Source organism: Myxocyprinus asiaticus, chromosome 7 (assembly GCF_019703515.2).
Source record: "Myxocyprinus asiaticus isolate MX2 ecotype Aquarium Trade chromosome 7, UBuf_Myxa_2, whole genome shotgun sequence".
NCBI classification, from domain to species: Eukaryota; Metazoa; Chordata; class Actinopteri; order Cypriniformes; family Catostomidae; genus Myxocyprinus; species Myxocyprinus asiaticus.
Window position 1 is genome coordinate 10254489 of NC_059350.1, and position 17871 is coordinate 10272359.

General features: G+C 40.4%; 1 protein-coding gene across 1 annotated transcript in view; it reads right to left on the reverse strand.

The window, feature by feature from the left end:
• Window positions 1-17871, reverse strand: part of LOC127443813 (nucleolar protein dao-5-like) — a 40663-nt gene that overhangs the window by 9062 nt on the left and 13730 nt on the right. The window contains exons 2-4 of the mRNA XM_051702750.1: window positions 6158-6865; window positions 4686-4773; window positions 5-156 (exon numbers count right to left, since the gene is read on the reverse strand). Of these exons, the coding sequence (XP_051558710.1) occupies window positions 5-156; window positions 4686-4773; window positions 6158-6755 (838 nt within the window). The 5' untranslated portion in view covers window positions 6756-6865. The remainder of the gene's footprint in view (window positions 1-4; window positions 157-4685; window positions 4774-6157; window positions 6866-17871) is intronic.

Sequence of the window (17871 nt, forward strand, 5' to 3'; positions counted from 1 at the left end):
CCACCTTTCTGGGCAGCTGATGCTGTAACAGAGGGTTTAAAAGGCTGTTGTGTAACAGTGTGGCTTGTTTTAGCAACTGTGGAACTAGTCGTCCTGGTGGGCGTTCTTCCTGCAGATGAAGTGGCAGCTGGTCTAGGGGCTGAACTGCCAGTTGTCCTAAGAAAGAAAATAGAAAAGTCATGAGCAACTTCACAACAGTATTGATGCCTGTTTAATGTTTGTCATTTCATTTTAGATCCATGGGACATTTAAGAATAATTTTTTTACACATTCAGATTTTTTTTGTACTGTGTGTTTTTGTACTTTTTCCATATAGATGAGGCACATTTCAAGTTGCAAGCATTTATTTCATAAAAGCACCTTCAGAGATATTGGTTTTTACCAGCAGATATATAAAATTGTTTCTCTTCACAGCTTCCTGACTTGGGTAGTAAATCTGTAGTCTGCATGTGTGCCATAAAAGCAATTTAAGCAGCACCAGAAAACCAATCCACAGGGGCCATTCTTCAACTAATGCATCTACCTCCCATTTTTCTAACCAGGAGAATGAGACAGAAAGAGGGGTAGAGCAATAGAGTGATAGAGGGAGTCAAAGTGGGGATGTAAATTGCTTTGTAAGCGATTACTCTATGGAGAAAGGGAAGATAATAAATTTCCTTCAGTCCCTATTGCCTTTGCTTCCTACCTAGATCCCTCTTTCACATTTTCATGGGGTAGGATTAGCAATGACATGACATTTATATTGAAAGTAGTGAGGGATCTCTTCAGGCATCATCATAAATTTAGTTACTTGCCATTTAATGGATGCTTTTTAGTCCAAAGACTAAGGCTACAATATATTAACTGCCCATGTCTAGATAGATAATCATATTTGCTCAGATTAACACTCCCAGACCAAAGAAGAAAGGAACAACACTCTCTTGCTTACAGCCTATTTGGGCAAGGGCATATCAGGGTAAAATGTGCCAAAGAAACAGAGAACCAACTAATTAAAATGCTAGTGATAATGCTAGTCACTGTTCAATGCCACAATATACCCATACACTGTGATGCCATTAACTTTATATGCCAGCATTGGTGAATTCCAGACAACGATTACAAGCTGCTAACATCAGAGTAGCATCTGATATATTTTTTGACAATCAAACATTGTGGAACACCACTGGAACAGTTTACTTCCAATGTCATGGTCTATGCACTTTGCATTAGTCTTTATGATCAAAAACATCTGAAAAGGCATCAAAAGACAAGAATTGAATGATGTTGTAATGCTTAATTCACTGTCAATAAATATGTCAAAAGTTAACTCCAGCACTCGCACACAATACAAGGAATGAACACGCTCCTAATGGCAGTTCAAAATGGACCACATGGTCAAAGGGCTTTGCTCCACATGACTAGACTATAACATCTCCCCCACAAATTATGCTGGAACAACGGGCAATTGTTATAATGAGAACAAAAGAACTGGATTTTCCCGTCAGAGTTCTATGACCTACATTACGTTTATTTGTACTAGGACAGCGATTAAACAATTTTTGGTTAAATTAAGGAATAATTTAAAGACAACAGTAGGCAGAAGAAAATAAGACCACAGTTAGCAACTAACATAAGAGAGCATAAAGGCATAAGGAAAAGAGTCAGCACAGCAACCAAGGTAACAAGGTAAATAGCTTTCCTTCCATATCTTCTTTACTGCAGCACTAAGGCCATCAAAACAACTCAATTAAATTAGAGCAGAGGGAGAGGACCAACCAAGCAGTTTCCAGAGATGCTGAACACAAAAGCAAACAGCTCTGCATTGTCAGAGTAAGGTTAGACAAAGGGCTTAAGTTCAGAAGAGAGCATACAAAACTTTTTTAGGGCTCATTATTCCTGGCATATCAACACAAAATGCTAAGGATATGATTTGATCAACACAAGACTTTCATACATTAATAATGTGGATCGCTGAAAGACAACCTATTTTTTCCTAATCCTAAGCAAAATAATTGTTTTTGAGAAGCTATTAAAAAAATGTATAATAATAATAATAATATTATGTAGATATGGCCATAGAGCTTGTCCTTCCCTCAGGTTGACATTTCCAAGTAAGACAAAGTTCCTGTATCAGAAAATTGTCTCCATTTATCTAACGCACATGAATTCGAAGGCACAAAGAGAAATAAACAACACCCACTGGCATTCCCATTTGCATATCAATAATTAAGTTTTAAGTAATAGCCATTAGGCTGAATGTACTTTTCTGGACTAAATGAGCATCACTCCGCAGAGCCTCAGGCAGCAGATTTCCCCTATACCCCACTGACACTTGTGGCTTTAAAACCTCACTCACATTCATTCATTCTAGGCCTTTAAGGGTGTGAGGTTGCCTTTATTTGCAACCTCATTAGCATGAAATGATTAAGAATTTATTAGCTCATTCATTATTAAATATTTCTCTTGGGTTGAAATGTGATGGAAGCCATCTGGTTTCCCAATATTTCAGCAGCAGAGACAACAATGAAAAAAGATTAAACAGCAGCTTGGTTCATGAGATATTGAAATGGTTGATTAAATCAATTTTGTCTGATGATAAATTCAATTTCAAAAAGACATTTCCTGTTTTGCAGAGCTTGACTTCAACATCTATCAAGTCTGTCTGAGCTATTACAGCTTTTACCCACCATAGCCATGCATGAACTTAGCATTTCGCAGGCAGTATTCAAACCAAACTTGCTACTCACTTAGGCTAAAAAAATTCAAGAGGCTCAATTTGCATTACAAATCAAGAAAGGTAAACTCCAATGACAGAGGAAATTTGATTTAGTGAGCACTTATTGAAGTCTGAGGATGCGATCCAAAAGGTTCTGCCCTCCTCCTACATTACAGAAAGATGATAGCAAGATTGAAAGAGAAAAAGAGCAGGGGTGATGCTGTGGTTGAATTATGAAAAGACTTTGATGGAGCTAGTTAACATTTCCCATAGTGGGAGTGCACTTGTACCTGCAGTGCAAACATATACGCTTCAAGCTGCAGTAAGAATACACACAGTGTGTGACATGCATCAAGGAAAAGAAAAACATTTAAACAGAAAAATCGATGAGTGCCCATACACACATAATTCAAACCAAATCTCTCCACTGTCCCAGTCACAGACTGAATTTAGACTAAAAAACATTGCAGATAAACACAATGTGTATAAACCACACACTTTAGTTCTGTTTGCCTACCATAAAGGTAGGCACAAAGACACTCTTCCAACAAGAATGAGCCCTGTAAACTGACTTGATCATATTTTTACAAATCTGTGCAGAAATCAGCAGATCAGTACAGTCTGTCATAAGTCTCTCAGCCTCAGACAGCATGCCCATGAAGAGTTCACTGGCTGTCTTAGATATATATATATATATCTATCTCACACACAGAAATGGCAATATCCTTCTGTTTGCAATCTACAATATGATTGGTTGGCTTAATGCAATTTTACAGAAGTCAGGGTACTTAGGTTTTGAATCAGTCCACCAGGAAACAAAGTCATGTTAATAATGGCACAAGGATTCTAAAATGAGCACTTCATAAAATGATCTAGTCACCAAGTTTGCAATTCTTGGCTAGAATTCAAGTCAATTTTGAATAGATTTTAGCCTAAAAACCTAAACAAAATTAAATAGAAAAAAAAAGTAGCTGTTGCAGCATTCAGCTCTACTTAAGACTTGACTACACAGTGTCTGTGTGTTTTCAAGCCTCCAACTCAAACAGAAAATTTAAGCAGGAAGTTGAGGGAAAATAAATCAGATTAGTTAAGTGATCGAGAGGGAGTGGTTAAACGGCAGATTATGTAATGGTTAAATCAAATTAATCAACCAGAATGATGTAGATTTAAAGTAAAACTGCAAACTAAAATCTAATGCTGGTATTAAAATAGCAAACAAGTGACTGCAGGAAACAGAGAACGATGGAATTACTAAATGTGGCCAGTTTGGGTTATAAAAGCCTTTTAACTTAAGTGACAAAACAAATTGCAACAAAAACAAAGAGCACTGTTAATCCTTTACTCTGGTTTATCAAAGTCTGATCTATCAGAGCTGTCTTTCTACGAGTCTGACTCATAAAGGGACAGAAATATGAGCCAATAACCACCAGACACAAAAAATGGAGGCCATTCCACTGCCAAAAATATTCTATTTGTGTGGCTTAGTCAGTAAATCGTGTCCAAAACACAAAGAAATTCCCAAATCACATTGTCTCTAAATACATGCCGGGGATTTCTGTTTTACAATCAGAGACATAATCTCACACATATTCTAGTTTTTCTCCCCCGCAGTCTATAACCTAGAATATCCAGCATCACTGCGAGCCATACAGGCAAATTACAATACCCCCCCCCATACATTGATCCCAGTCAGGATGACCAGACTAAAGCATCAGCAAACACAAATTCATAAATAAAGTGGTATGATCCCAACAAAATCTACAGAATACCACAGAAATGCATAATTAAAATAAATCTATTCTACTAAATCTATTCCACTATGCAAACTATCTGCAAGAAACATCTCTATATTTACCTTGCAGCCACATAAAAAGTAGTCTATAGATTGTTTAGACTCTGCGAGACTCCTGGCATTTTCCATTCAAATAATTCAAATATATAGTCAAATGTCTGAGCTCAAACTACCATTTATCCTCAACTGGTGGCTTACCTGTTAGTTTTAGGAGCCGACGTGGTTTTGGCTGTTGATGAAGTGCTGGGTTTGGCAGCAGGGGCAGTGGCTGGCCTTGGAACTGGAGCTGAGGAAAAGAAAAAATAAGATTGAAAAAAAACTAAGAGGAAATTCATGGGCATTAATTAAAAATAGCAAAATCTTGATAACAATTTTACAATTATTTTTTATTTTATATCTCACACATAACACTGCAAGTTCTCGGTTGGACATAATGGTTTTCAAACCTCCTGAAAAACCTCTAAGCTAATCTTATTACAGTGCTTGATGTTAGTTGGCTCATGCCTGAATTCAAACTCAGGAGTACCAGCACGTGAAGTCATGAGGCCCTTTCTCACTGCAGGATTTAAAGCCCATTTTAGGTACTTTTACTCTGAAATACTTTGTCGTTTTTGCACAAGGAACTATAGTTCCTCTTAGCCGATTAGAGGAACTTTTATTTACTACTCCGAGAAGAGGCATTGTGGGAGGTGCTGCAACCTGTGATTGGTCAAACATGTACGATGCACAAAGCAATGAGAAACGCGAAGAGTCGACAGCTGCCATGAGTAAACAAACATGTAGCTGCTAGCCTGATACTCAGAGAATTGTGCTAGTTTTCCAATTCACTCAATAGAAATAACATGAAACCAATAAAGTATCCAAAGAGTATCGGCAGTTTCACATATTATGTGTGCGCGGGGGGTGAGCAGATCTGCTGCGTGACTTCTACGGAAGACACACTTTGAGTTTAATCGCATCTGTACTGTTTGTACGGTGTAACTATACAGAAAAAAGTGATTTCTGGATTACTACATTAAATTTTTTCTGGGATAACGAACATAAATAATATGTTAATTGAGAGTGGGTAATTGAAATCTATTATATACTTAACCGTCATGAATCTAATATGTATGAGGACACTGTTGCATGTCTGTTAATACATGGTTAACTTGCATCAAGACTTTTTTTTTTGTAAAAGGTTGTTTGATAAATAGGTTTAAAGTGCATTTTCAACATTTCCTGCGGAGTTCAGCATGTGCTGCGTGGTTAAAATAGGCTGAGCGCCTCATCTCTCCTCTGACTGCGGCTTCAGGGTCGCAGCACCGCACAGCTCACGCGCCCAGTGTAAAGACTGTAACCTAGAGAAATAGTGCGTAAAACAGCCCTAAAAAAAAAAAAATTGTATCTCAGATCCTGGCTTCCTTCCTCGGTGTTGATTTTGTTGTAGCTACTGAATCACGCATGCAAACAACATCAGAAGAAAATGGTAGACACAAGATAACGTCACTACGGGGGTTGCTTTTGTGTGTGCAAATGCAAGAGGGAAAAGTCTCCTGGGGTCTGCAGTTCCTCTTGAGAGTTCTCATCTAGAAAGTTACTAAGAGGAAAGTACCGGGACTGTATGTGGGGAAAGGGGCTAGTAAGTGGTCTTGCAAACAAATACATGATACATGGCTAGAGCCACTTACCTGTAGTTTTGGGCTTTTTTACGACACTAGAGGCAGCTGTGGTTGGTCTTTTATTCAAGGTGGTTGCTGTGCCAGCAGTTGTTCCTGTCTTTGTACTGCTGGTTGCAGTTGTTGCTCTACTAATTCCAACAGCCTTCACCTTAGGTTGGGTCCTTGAGGTTGTGACAGTAGCAGAAGGGGCAATGGTTTTCTTGCTGGGAGCAGCAGCTCCAGTGGGTTTCCTCTTCTCTGCTGCCACAGTGGTAGCTGGAAGGTTTTTTTTGGTTGTGGTACTTGCTGCAGTTTTTGTGAGGCCATTAGCCACATGGCTTTGGGTTGCTTTGGGTCTTGCACCTGGCCCAATGGTCGCTGGGCCTGTTGTTGTAGTTTTGCCTTTCACTGGCCCTTTGGATTTGCTTTTAGGATCTACTGCCTTCCCAGGAGCTTCCTTCACAGCTGGAGGAGCCTTTTGCTCATTTTGAGGTTCATCAGGTTGTGGAAGTGATGGTGAAGAGCCTTTCTGAGATGCGCCTTCATTGCCAGTTGTTTCTGCTACTGGTTCTGTTCCCTCAGCTTCCATTGGTTCAGATGGTGCTGTTGCCACCCCATCAGGTTTCATGTCCAAGATTACCTGTCGGCCACTTGCTGCTAGATGTAATCACTGAATTCAGTGCTGCTCACACACTGAACCCAGGGATGATGGATGTGGTAGACAATGTAATAACCGTCCTGTAAAAACATGGAAAAGACACACATAAATACACTCAATTTGGCAGTGAAATGCTTCCCATGGTGTGTGTAATAGAACAACGTGTGCAAGGCAAATTTAAGTGATAGATACAATTCACTGATTAAACTAAAAATCTCTCTTATATTCTCAGACACACTAGCCACAAAACTGAAACTGGGAGGTTAAATGTGAAATGCTTATCTGAGAAAGGGATTAAAAGTTCAAGGGGTCATGTCATGAGGAATCAAATTTTCCTTGATATTTTGAAATAAGGTCACTTTACTATAAAAACATACTGTAAGGTTCAGAACTCAAAACTTCCTCTCCAGTCCGAAAAGAGCCTTGTTTCTACTCTGCAAAAACAACTTTAAAATTGGCTACACTGTGACAAGACAGTGCAGTGTCATTTGAATAGCACCACCTAAACAACATACATAATCGTCACAAGGAATTAATAGAGCCTACCATCTGAGTACCTCAGCAGAAATCGAGATTTATCAGACAAGGATAGGTTTTTCCAGTCTTTAACTGTCCAGTTTTGGTGAGCCTGTGCCCACTGCAGCCTCAGCTTTCTGTTCTTGGCTGACAGAAGTGGAACCCGACATGGTCTTCTACTGTTGTAGCCCATTCGCCTTAACATGTTTGACATGTTGTGCATTCTGAGATGCTATTCTGCTCACTAAAATTACAAGTACATGGGGGTTATCAGAGTCACCATAGTCTTTCTGTCAGCTCGAACCAGTCTGGCCATTCGCCGCTGACCTCTCTCATCAATAAGGCGTTTCAGTCCACAGAACTTTCGTGTGTGAAAATCCCAGGAGATCAGCAGTTACAGAAATACTCAAATCAGCCCGTCTGGCACCAAAAATCATATCACGGTCGAAATCACTGAAATCAAAATTTTTCACCATTCTGATGGTTGATGTGAACATTAACTGAAGGTCCTGACCCATTATTTGCATGATTTTATGCATTGCACTGCTGCCACAGGATTGGCTGATTAGATAATCACATGAATAAGTTGGTGTACAGGTGTACCGAATAAAGTGGTCAGTGAATGTATAGCCTAGCTATTAATGACTGCCTGGACGGAGTGCTTTCAGGGGATTTTGTAAATCGTTTGCACGTTTTCATTCTTTTATTCTTGGAAAAAACTTGTTAGCAGAGTGCGTTTGCACTTCACAGATGTTAGCCAATCATAACACAGTGTGAATATTGAAGACATAAATGAGACAGCACAGAAAACAGTCCATTTCAGACAGAGGGCCAGAGACAGGGTTGAAAAATGTAATATTATATTATGGCTGTTTTTACTTACATTTTAAGTGAACCTCAAGGGAAATAATAAAGTAAAAAGAATCTATATATTACATGACCCCTTTAACAGCATTTTAAATTTGACTTCATGTTGACTAAGCATTTTACTAAGCAAGTCTTTCGTTTTTTTGTCCTTCAGGCAATGATGCAAAGGCTTGTCAGCAAGAGGATTGTGGCATGAAGCTCTAAGAAAGGAGGGGTATTTGCACCCATTCACCCCACTCTTTTTCCAAACCCGCTTTTCACAGTGCCCCATTTTATTTCTCCCCCCTTAAACAGCTCTTTAACCATAACCCCCTTTTTCTTCTACCCTCCTCCTCTCCATTAGATCTGTTTTCTCTCTGCAACCATACAGATGGCCCTGGCAGCTGAGCTATTGTTTCAGCTCTCCAATAAGCCCAAGCCACCAAACAGTAGAGAAAATAATAAGAGAAACAAGAAAAGAGAATGGAACATCATGGGATGAAGTTACAATTCCAAAAGGCAAGCAGAGAATTTATTTAAATTTGACAGCATAAAGGAGCTATAGCAAGCGTAAGTGGGCTCAAGTATGCATAACAGAGTCAACAAGAATTAAAAAATAAATTTGTGAAAAAAATGTTGAATTAAGTCAAACCCAAAAGACTTCATCTGAGGGATTGACAACAAACACATTTTTGAAAAGCAGTGTCAGTGACCCAAGTGGGCAAGTTGATGAATTGTGAGGTCATCATTGTACACAGCTCAGAGTGAAAATTACCCAGCAGCCCTGCTGCTGCATCACTATAGTGATGAGAAAAACCAACAAGTGACATTCAAAAAATAAATAAACTTTCAGTGAGTAAAGAACTTTTCATAACACAAACGCTCTCTGGCAAACAAATTTTTTTTTAGAAAATGTCTATGAATCAGGGGGCCTGGGTAGCTTAGTGGTAAAATACGCTGGCTACCACCCCTGGAGTTCGCTAGTTCGAATCCCAGCGCATGCTGAGTGACTCCAGCCAGGTCTCCTAAGCAACCAAATTGGCCCAGTTGCTAGGCAGGGTAGAGTCACACGGGGTAAACTCCTCGTGGTCGCTATAATGTGGTTCGTTCTCGGTGGGGCGCGTGGTGAGTTGAGAGTGGTTGCCGCGGTGGATGGCGTGAAGCCTCCATGGCAACGCGCTCAACAAGCCACGTGATAAGATGTGTGGATTTCCGGTCTCAGACGCGGAGGCAACTGGGATTCGTCCTTCGCAACCCGGATTGAGGCGAATCACTACGCGACCACGAGGACTTAAAAGCGCATTGGGAATTGGGCATTCCAAATTGGGAGAAGAAAAAAAAAAAAAAGGCTATGAATACTGCCGTATTAAATCAACAATTCGTACAGTTAGTTTCCCCACAGATATCATTCGAGTAGTCATCTTTTGAATCAAGTAGGTAAAGAATGTGGCAAACAATAATGTACAAAATAGGTTCAGACAAAACTGGGTCCTATGATTTTCCACGATGCAGAAAACACAGACAGAATGTGACATATTTGGGGTAAAATAAATGCATTACTGCTCATTTAAAATCATGATATGTCCTAGTATGATGATTAAAAACACAAAAGGCTGCGATTTCATTAAATAAATATACAGAGTCTGCATGTGCTGCGTGCTTCTAAGGGAATGTGTGAAGCCGGCTTTTTATACACTTTTTTTTTTTTGTGTGTGTGAGATCAATATTTTTTAGTTTCTAAAAGAGCAAATAGATCACAAATCATATGAACTATATACAAAGAGATCTCCTTGAGCTGCCCAAGGTACAGATAATAATAATAAATTAAAAAAATCATATATATATACACACACATACACACACACACACACACACACACACACACACATACAGATGAATAAGTAAATAACGGTAAATAAATAAATAAAACTCAGTATAACTCACAGTATAATAATATGGGGAGGGGAAATGAGAGCAAGACAGAAATAAGATACACTGTGGTCAGTGGGTTATTACGCCTGTGACCTGGTTTGTCTGGATAGCAACGAGTGTTTGGAATGAAAGAGGAAGGGAGAAAGTCTGCTAACGCAAATAGCAATGCGGATTAGATCTCTCTCACACACCCACAAATCTAGATCTCCATTTCTCAAACTGCATTAAAATAAAATAAAAAAAATAAAAAAGGCCTCTTTCAGGGAGATTTGACAGCAGAGTAAAGCACTTGTGAACATCCAGCCTCTCATGAGTTAATCCCACTCAATCATCTAAACCTGACAACACAAAATATCCTCCTTCTCTGTCTCTCCGCCATCAGTTAACTGTCAGTAAACCCTATGCCCATCTCGTAAGATCGTAATCTTTCGTTTGTTTGGATTAGGAAATGTAAAATGTATAGACAGTGGATTACACGTATTCATATTGAAAACCTTATTTACATACATATGTGAAATATAACATTTATGAAGCTGCTTTCCTCAGTCCTTTATAAGTTTATATAGGTTTTCAGTTTTTGTGTGAACTTCAGTAATTTTGTCTCAGAAGAATAACAAAACCTCCTCACATCCTGTCATGAGTTTTATCCCACTATATTCAGCCTGATCTCTTTTTGCAAAATTAAAGATGTAACATCGGGGTGTTCCCTTTAAAGACGCTCGACACGAAAGTTTTGCTTCAGTGGAACGGCAGCTCCAGCTCCGCTTATTCCACAATGAGCATGCTTCTGTATTTACTTGTATTTTTGCATTATAATTCCATCATATTTTGCAATCTACATCACCTGAAGCTGTTTGGAAAGATTAGTGTGTGTTTGGACTGCGAGCTATGTAATTCTTCCTCTCCTCAGTCAGGCGCAAACTGCAGTGCTGCCCTTGCACGGCATCTTTAAAGTTTAATGTGATCTCATGTTAAGTTAAATGAGATCAAACGTCAATTCAACAATGAAAATTTTTGTGGACAATTTTTTATTAATCGACGTTGTCGATAACGTCGACTAATCGTTTCAAATCAAAATCAAATCACTTTTATTGTCACACAGCCATATACACAAGTGCAATGGTGTGTGAAATTCTTGGGTGCAGTTCCGATCAACATAGCAGTCGTGACAGTGATGAGACATATACCAATTTACAATAACATCAGATTAACAGAGCACAATTTAAAGTCTAATATACACATAATTACACACAACAATATACAAATAATAACATACACTGTACAGTATACAATACACAAAATATAGATACACATTATTCAATAAAAAAAAAAAAAGTATATATATAGTAGTATATATAGAATGTACAGTAGGTTGTATTGTACTGTATGGACATTCAGGCTGTCGGTTGATAGCAAGTTGTTAAGAGAGAATATAATATAATAATAATATAATTTATGACAGTCCGGTGTGAGATATAAGATTAAGAGTAATAAAGTGCAGTGCTGATGTATTTTGATCGTGGGAGATCAAGAGTTCAAAAGTCTGATTGCTTGGGGGAAGAAGCTATCATGGAGTCGGCTGGTGCGGGTCCTGATGCTGTGATAACGCCTGCCTGATGGTAGCAGTGAGAACAGCCCATGGCTCGGGTGGCTGGAGTCTCTGATGATCCTCCGAGCTTTTTTCACACACCGCCTGGTATAAATGTCCTGGAGGGAGGGAAGCTCACCTTCAATGATGTGTCTGGCAGTTCGCACCACCCTTTGCAGTAATTTGCGGTTGTGGGCGGTGCTATTGCCGTACCAGGCGGAGATGCAGCCAGTCAGGATGCTCTCTACAGTGCAGGTGTAGAACCGTGTGAGGATGTGGCGGTTCATTCCAAACTTCCTCAGCCGTCTCAGGAAGAAGAGGCGCTGATGAGCCTTCTTCACGACGACTTCAGTGTGGATGGACCATGTGAGTTTCTCAGTGATGTGGACACCCAGGAACTTGAAGCTGCTGACTCTCTCCACTGGTGCTCCATTGATGGTGATGGGACTGTGTTCTCTGTCTTTTCTTCTGAAGTCCACCACAAGCTCCTTTGTCTTACTGACGTTGAGGGAGAGGTTGCGCTCCTGACACCAGTGTGTCAGAGTGTGCACCTCCTCTCTGTAGGCTGTTTCACCATTGTCAGTGATCAGACCTACCACTGTCGTGTCATCAGCAAACTTAATGATGGCATTGGAGCTATGTGTTGCCACACAGTCATGTGTGTACAAGGAATACAAGAGTGGGCTGAGAACACAGCCCCGCGGTGCTCCAGTGTTGAGGGTCAGTGATGAGGAGATGTTGCTGCCTATTCTAACCACCTGGCGTCTGCTTGACAGGAAGTCCAGGATCCAGCTGCACAGTGAGCTGTTTAAGCCCAGAGCCCGGAGTTTCTCATCTAGCTTGGAGGGCACTATGGTGTTGAATGCTGAGCTGTAGTCTACAAACAGCATTCTCACATAAGTGTTCTTTTTTCCAGGTGGGAGAGAGCAGTGTGTATTGTAGATGCAATGGCATCATCAGTGGAGCGGTTGTTGCAGTAAGCAAACTGCAATGGGTCTAGAAAGAGAGGCAGCACAGAGCAGATGTAATCTCTGATTAGTCTCTCAAAGCATTTGCTGATGATGGGGGTCAGAGCAACAGGACACCAGTCATTTAAGCAAGTTATTTTTGATTGCTTTGGAACAGGCACAGTGGTGGATGTTTTAAAGCATGTGGGGACTACAGACAAAGAGAGGGAAAGGTTGAAAATGTCCGTAAAAACACCAGCCAGCTGGTTCACGCACGCTCTGATGACACGGCCCGGAATGCCGTCTGGACCTGCGGCTTTGTGGATATTCACCCGTCGGAAGGATCGGGTTACATCCGCTACAGAGACGGAGAGTGAACTAACGCCTGTAGCTTCAGCCGCGAGAGCTCTCTCCACGAGGGCGGTGTTATTTCCCTCAAAACGAGCATAAAAAGTGTTTAACTCATCCGAGGCAGCGGTGTTCATGGCGGAGTTTTTATTCCCTTTAAAGTCCGTGATGATGTTAATTCCCTGCCACATGCTTCTAGAGTTGGTGGTGTTGAACTGTCCTTCAATCTTGTTCCTGTACTGGTGTTTTGCTGTTCTGATGGCTTGTTTATGCTCCTCCGCATTCCCAGAATTGAAAGCGGAGGTCCGCACATTAAGTGCTGTGCGAACATCGCTATTTATCCATGGTTTCTGGTTCGGATAGATCCGTGTTGTTTTGGTCGGAACGATGTCCTCCACGCACTTTTTGATGAAACACATTACGCTATCAGCGTAAAGCTCGATGTCATCAGAGGCGGACCGGAACATCTCCCAGTCTGTATGATCAAAACAGTCTTGTAGCGTAGAGTCTGATTGGTCCGACCAGCACTGGATCGTTCTGAGGGTGGGTGCTTCCTGTTTCAGTTTCTGCCTGTGAGCGGGCAGAAGCAGAATGGAAGAGTGGTCCAATTTGCCAAATGGTGGGCGGGGGAGGGATTTGTAGCCATCCCGGAAGGGAGAGTAGCAATGGTCCAAAACCCGGTCCCCTCGTGTGTTGAAACTAATGTGCTGGTGGTATTTTGGTGCGACTGATTTGAAACTGGCTTTATTAAAGTCCCCGGTCACAATGAACGTGGCCTCAGGGTGCACGGTTTCCTGCGCACTTATACTCCCATACAGTTACTTGAGTGCCCAGCCTGTGTCGGCTTGTGGCGGGATGTACACAGCTGTGATAATGAGCGCTGTGAATTCCCTCGGTAGCCAGAATGGTCGACACAGAAGCATGAGAAATTCCAGATCAGGAGAGCAGAAAGACTTGATAGAATGTACGTTCCTCTGATCACACCAGGATTTGTTGATCATAAAACATACACCACCACCTCTGCTTTTACCTGAGAGGTCTTTCGCTCTGTCCGCTCGGTGCACGGAGAACCCCGCGGGTTCAATGGCTGAGTCTGGAATCTCCGCAGACATCCAAGTTTCTGTTAGGCAGATTATGCAGCAGTCCCTTGTCTCTCGTTGGAAAGAGATCCGCGCTTTCAGCTCGCAGAGCTTGTTATCCAGAGACCGAACATTTGCCAGTAGAATACTGGGTAGCGGAGGTCGATTTGCGTGGCGTCTTACTCTGATGAGAACGGCGGCTCCGTTTCCCCTTTTCCTCCTGCGTTTCCGCGTCCAGACTGCCCAGACAAAGGTCTCCGCTTGCGTGTTTGTAAACAGCGGGTCAGCATTGGGGAATTTGAAGTCCGGTTTACGGTGTGTAATTGCTGAACCAATGTCCAAAAGTGTTTGTCTGTCTTTGACAATAAGGCAGACAACATCCAAGACAAAAAAACATAAGAATTGTGAACAAAACAAACAAAACACTACCATGTTGTGTCGGAGCTCGCAACGCAGCAGCCATACTCGGCGCCATCTTGATGTCAACAAATTTCAGTAGTTTTAATAGTTAATTAAATTTCAATTTAATTAACTAACAAATTTCAGCCCTACTTCAGACTTAAATGCAAGTATCTCCTGACCCCACAAGCACTCTCGACGTGCACATCCACTGTTGTTATTTTTACCATCATCTCCTGATGTTTAGCGGCAATTACATCTTTTAGCACTTCTTTGTGAAAGCAATGGCTCAAATTTGAATGTTGTCACCTTGTGCACCCACTAACTCCAGGCACATGTGTATTCAAAGATGCGTGGAAAGAAAAATCGAGCTGCGTGCATTCAGTGCTCAGGCACTCTGCTGATGACAAGATTTGCGTCACACGCCCTGTATGCAGACACTCAGCATTCACGTTTGACCGAAGTATACTTCGGGCTTTAGTCCCTGACTGAGGCCCTGTGTACACCTGGTATTAAGATACGTTTTGGGTGATCTGATCACAAGTATACAAGCAAGACACATCACCGTTACACCTAGTCATCTCTTTTGACCACTTGTGTTCAGATTTCGAGGGGAGAGTCTATGAATTCATGAGGACATACATCAATCATTGCATCGCTGTATTACCGATTTATAATAAAGCGCAAAAGTAAAAAAGCGCAGTTTCCCTTAAATATAGCAAACACGATGTTTAGAGCAGAATTCTGAGTTATTTTAGTGCAGTACCTGAAACAGAGCTTCTAATGCGTGGATTTCTCATATCTGTGTCACTATTGTGCATGTTTATCTATTTGCTTTTTAAAATGTTTTGAACGTATGCTTATTTACCTTTAAATCTGCACGTAACTGGCATAAAAAAATTTATTTTAAAAAGGCCGTTACAGCTGCCTTTATCGTCATCCCATTTCAAACGGATCACCCAAAATGCATCTTAAAATTCAACAACGAAATTCATTCACAAATGTGCACAGTTTATTTTTGTTAACATGTCAACAAACATGAAAGAACAGCTTGCATTTATTTGCGAAGGGAAAGAAAAGAAAACAGCTGAAAATAATAAAGACAGCGGGTAGGGAGATGTGGGAGAATTTTATTCAAAAAGCAAAAACCTTGCTCTCCTCTTGTGTTTCCTTTATTTCATTGGCTGTGGCTCATTGACGATCTCTACCTTGTCAGGACAGTGCGCACCCCTGACGACAAGATGTTTAGATATCAAGCAGGTTTGAAATCTGTCGTAGCTTGTCAGGGCTTGACACAGGAGTGCGCACACTACACGACCGTTGGTCATGAAATCTGAAACTTCTCCCCAAAACATCAAAGGAGATGAGCTGGAGTCATGTCGCGTACACTAGGCTTAACATGTCAGGAGCGCCACTCACTGTCGTATGCGAGCATAACACCTGGCTCACACTACCACTGTGCTCGAGGCAAACAAGGTCAAACCATTAAACAATCTGCCATTGTTTCACACTTTTTGTGTGAAAGGAAATTAAGTCATTGCTGTAGCTCTAGTGTTTATTTCACCAGGAAACTGATGCAATACGTAAAATAAGCCGCGTAAAATTCATTTAACAAAAATGTTGGTATAGTAATGTGATTCTTTGAGACCAGGTTTAATACAGTGGTATGATGGACTGCATATTATGATAATTTCTTGGCAAACAATTAATATAACATCTGCTGGTGACAAATAGCATCACATATGCAGGCCAAAGACAAATGCATGTTTAATGGTCCACTCAGAATTTTTTGTTTTTTCCTCTTTAAAAATTTTTACTCCTTAAATTGTAATTTTAAAACATGTAGCCTATAAAATGAGCACTCACATGAGATGAGGACTCCAGTCATATCAGTAACCTTACAAAAGTGGTTTTATTTTACATAGAGGGGCTGCCAGGTTAGGATCCTATGATCAGCCAAATTCTACTTGCTTAATATCAGTAACCGCCCAGTTATTATTCACTTTCACTCATGGATAATTTTTTTTTTTTTTTAAATCATGGCTGACTGTGAATAGTGAATTCTACAATGGCATCGGCAACTGAAAACTATTGTGTTTGAACATTGATGCATCCACGCCACTAGTCATCAGTGTAAGTACTAAATGACTCAAACAAAACAATTGTAGAGCCGCATTCTAGAATCACAGTCACAATGGGAGAATGTGTGCAAGACAAATCTTCTTGATATAAAATGAAAAGGTACAGATAAAGAAGCCTTGTTAACCCAAATTCCTGCACAGGGCCTCCAACATCTCAGGGCAGAGCCATAACCAGCTGTCATAGAGAGATATAAAATGTGTGTGTATTTCCATGCAGCTGCAGTTGGCCACATCCTGCATTTTTGTAATAAGAGCCAGCAGTAGGACCACGTCCTTTCTAACAAATATCTGTGCCGCTGTTTAAATTGTTTAAACTTTAATTTAAATGGAAATTTTACACAAAACTAACCTTTAAATTGATGATAGAAAGGAAATAATTGCAAGAAAAGGATGACAGGAGACCAAATAGGACTCTAGTAGAGAGGGGACAAAAACACATACCCCTCATTCAATCTGCCCACACAAGGCAGTGCTCTCACAACACTACCACTGGCACACATTCTCTTAAGAGATCCAACAAGAAAATATTACTGCCCTCTTTCAACACACCCCTCCTCTTCCTTCTCTTCCCCTCCCTCGACATTAAAGTCAATTATTCATCTCAATCCCACATTCAATCCATATGAGACAGCTTTCACTGACTGACTAAAATGTTGACATGACATTGTGCATTAAAGCCATTAACGTTTTTCATTATGTCTGTGGTGCACTGTACATTTAGCCTTCTACAATGAACATGATTAGAGCTTGAGGCATCAAATAACCAAAGAGAGAAACATTCTATACTACAGGCAAATAACAATAAGACAGGAGTCAAATTTCAGGAAGAATAAACTTAATAAGAGGGCTCCAGACCCGTACTATAAGACAAAATACAGTGGCTTTATAATCGTTGCATACTTTGGTTTCTGTCTTTGTGATTCAGTGTTCAACATCAGCACATTTGTGACTGGCCTCTAAAATTTGCATGGGAAGTCAGTGGGTGTTTAATTTTTACTTTTCACTCTCCTACCGCCAAGCATATTACATGGTTTCGATCTAGGGAAAATTTGGCCTATAACAATTCACAATTCAGCCCTGTGTGTACAGTATGGATGTGAAAAACTAGACATTTTCAAAATGGATGTACATTGCTTTGAAAAAGTAAAGTGCCCCCTTCCTGATTTCTTCTATTTTTGTGTATTTTTCATACTACATTGTATTAGATCTTCAAAAAGATATAACATAAAACAAAGGTAACCTGAGTAAACACAAAATACAGTTTTACAATATCTTTGTTTTTTAATTAAA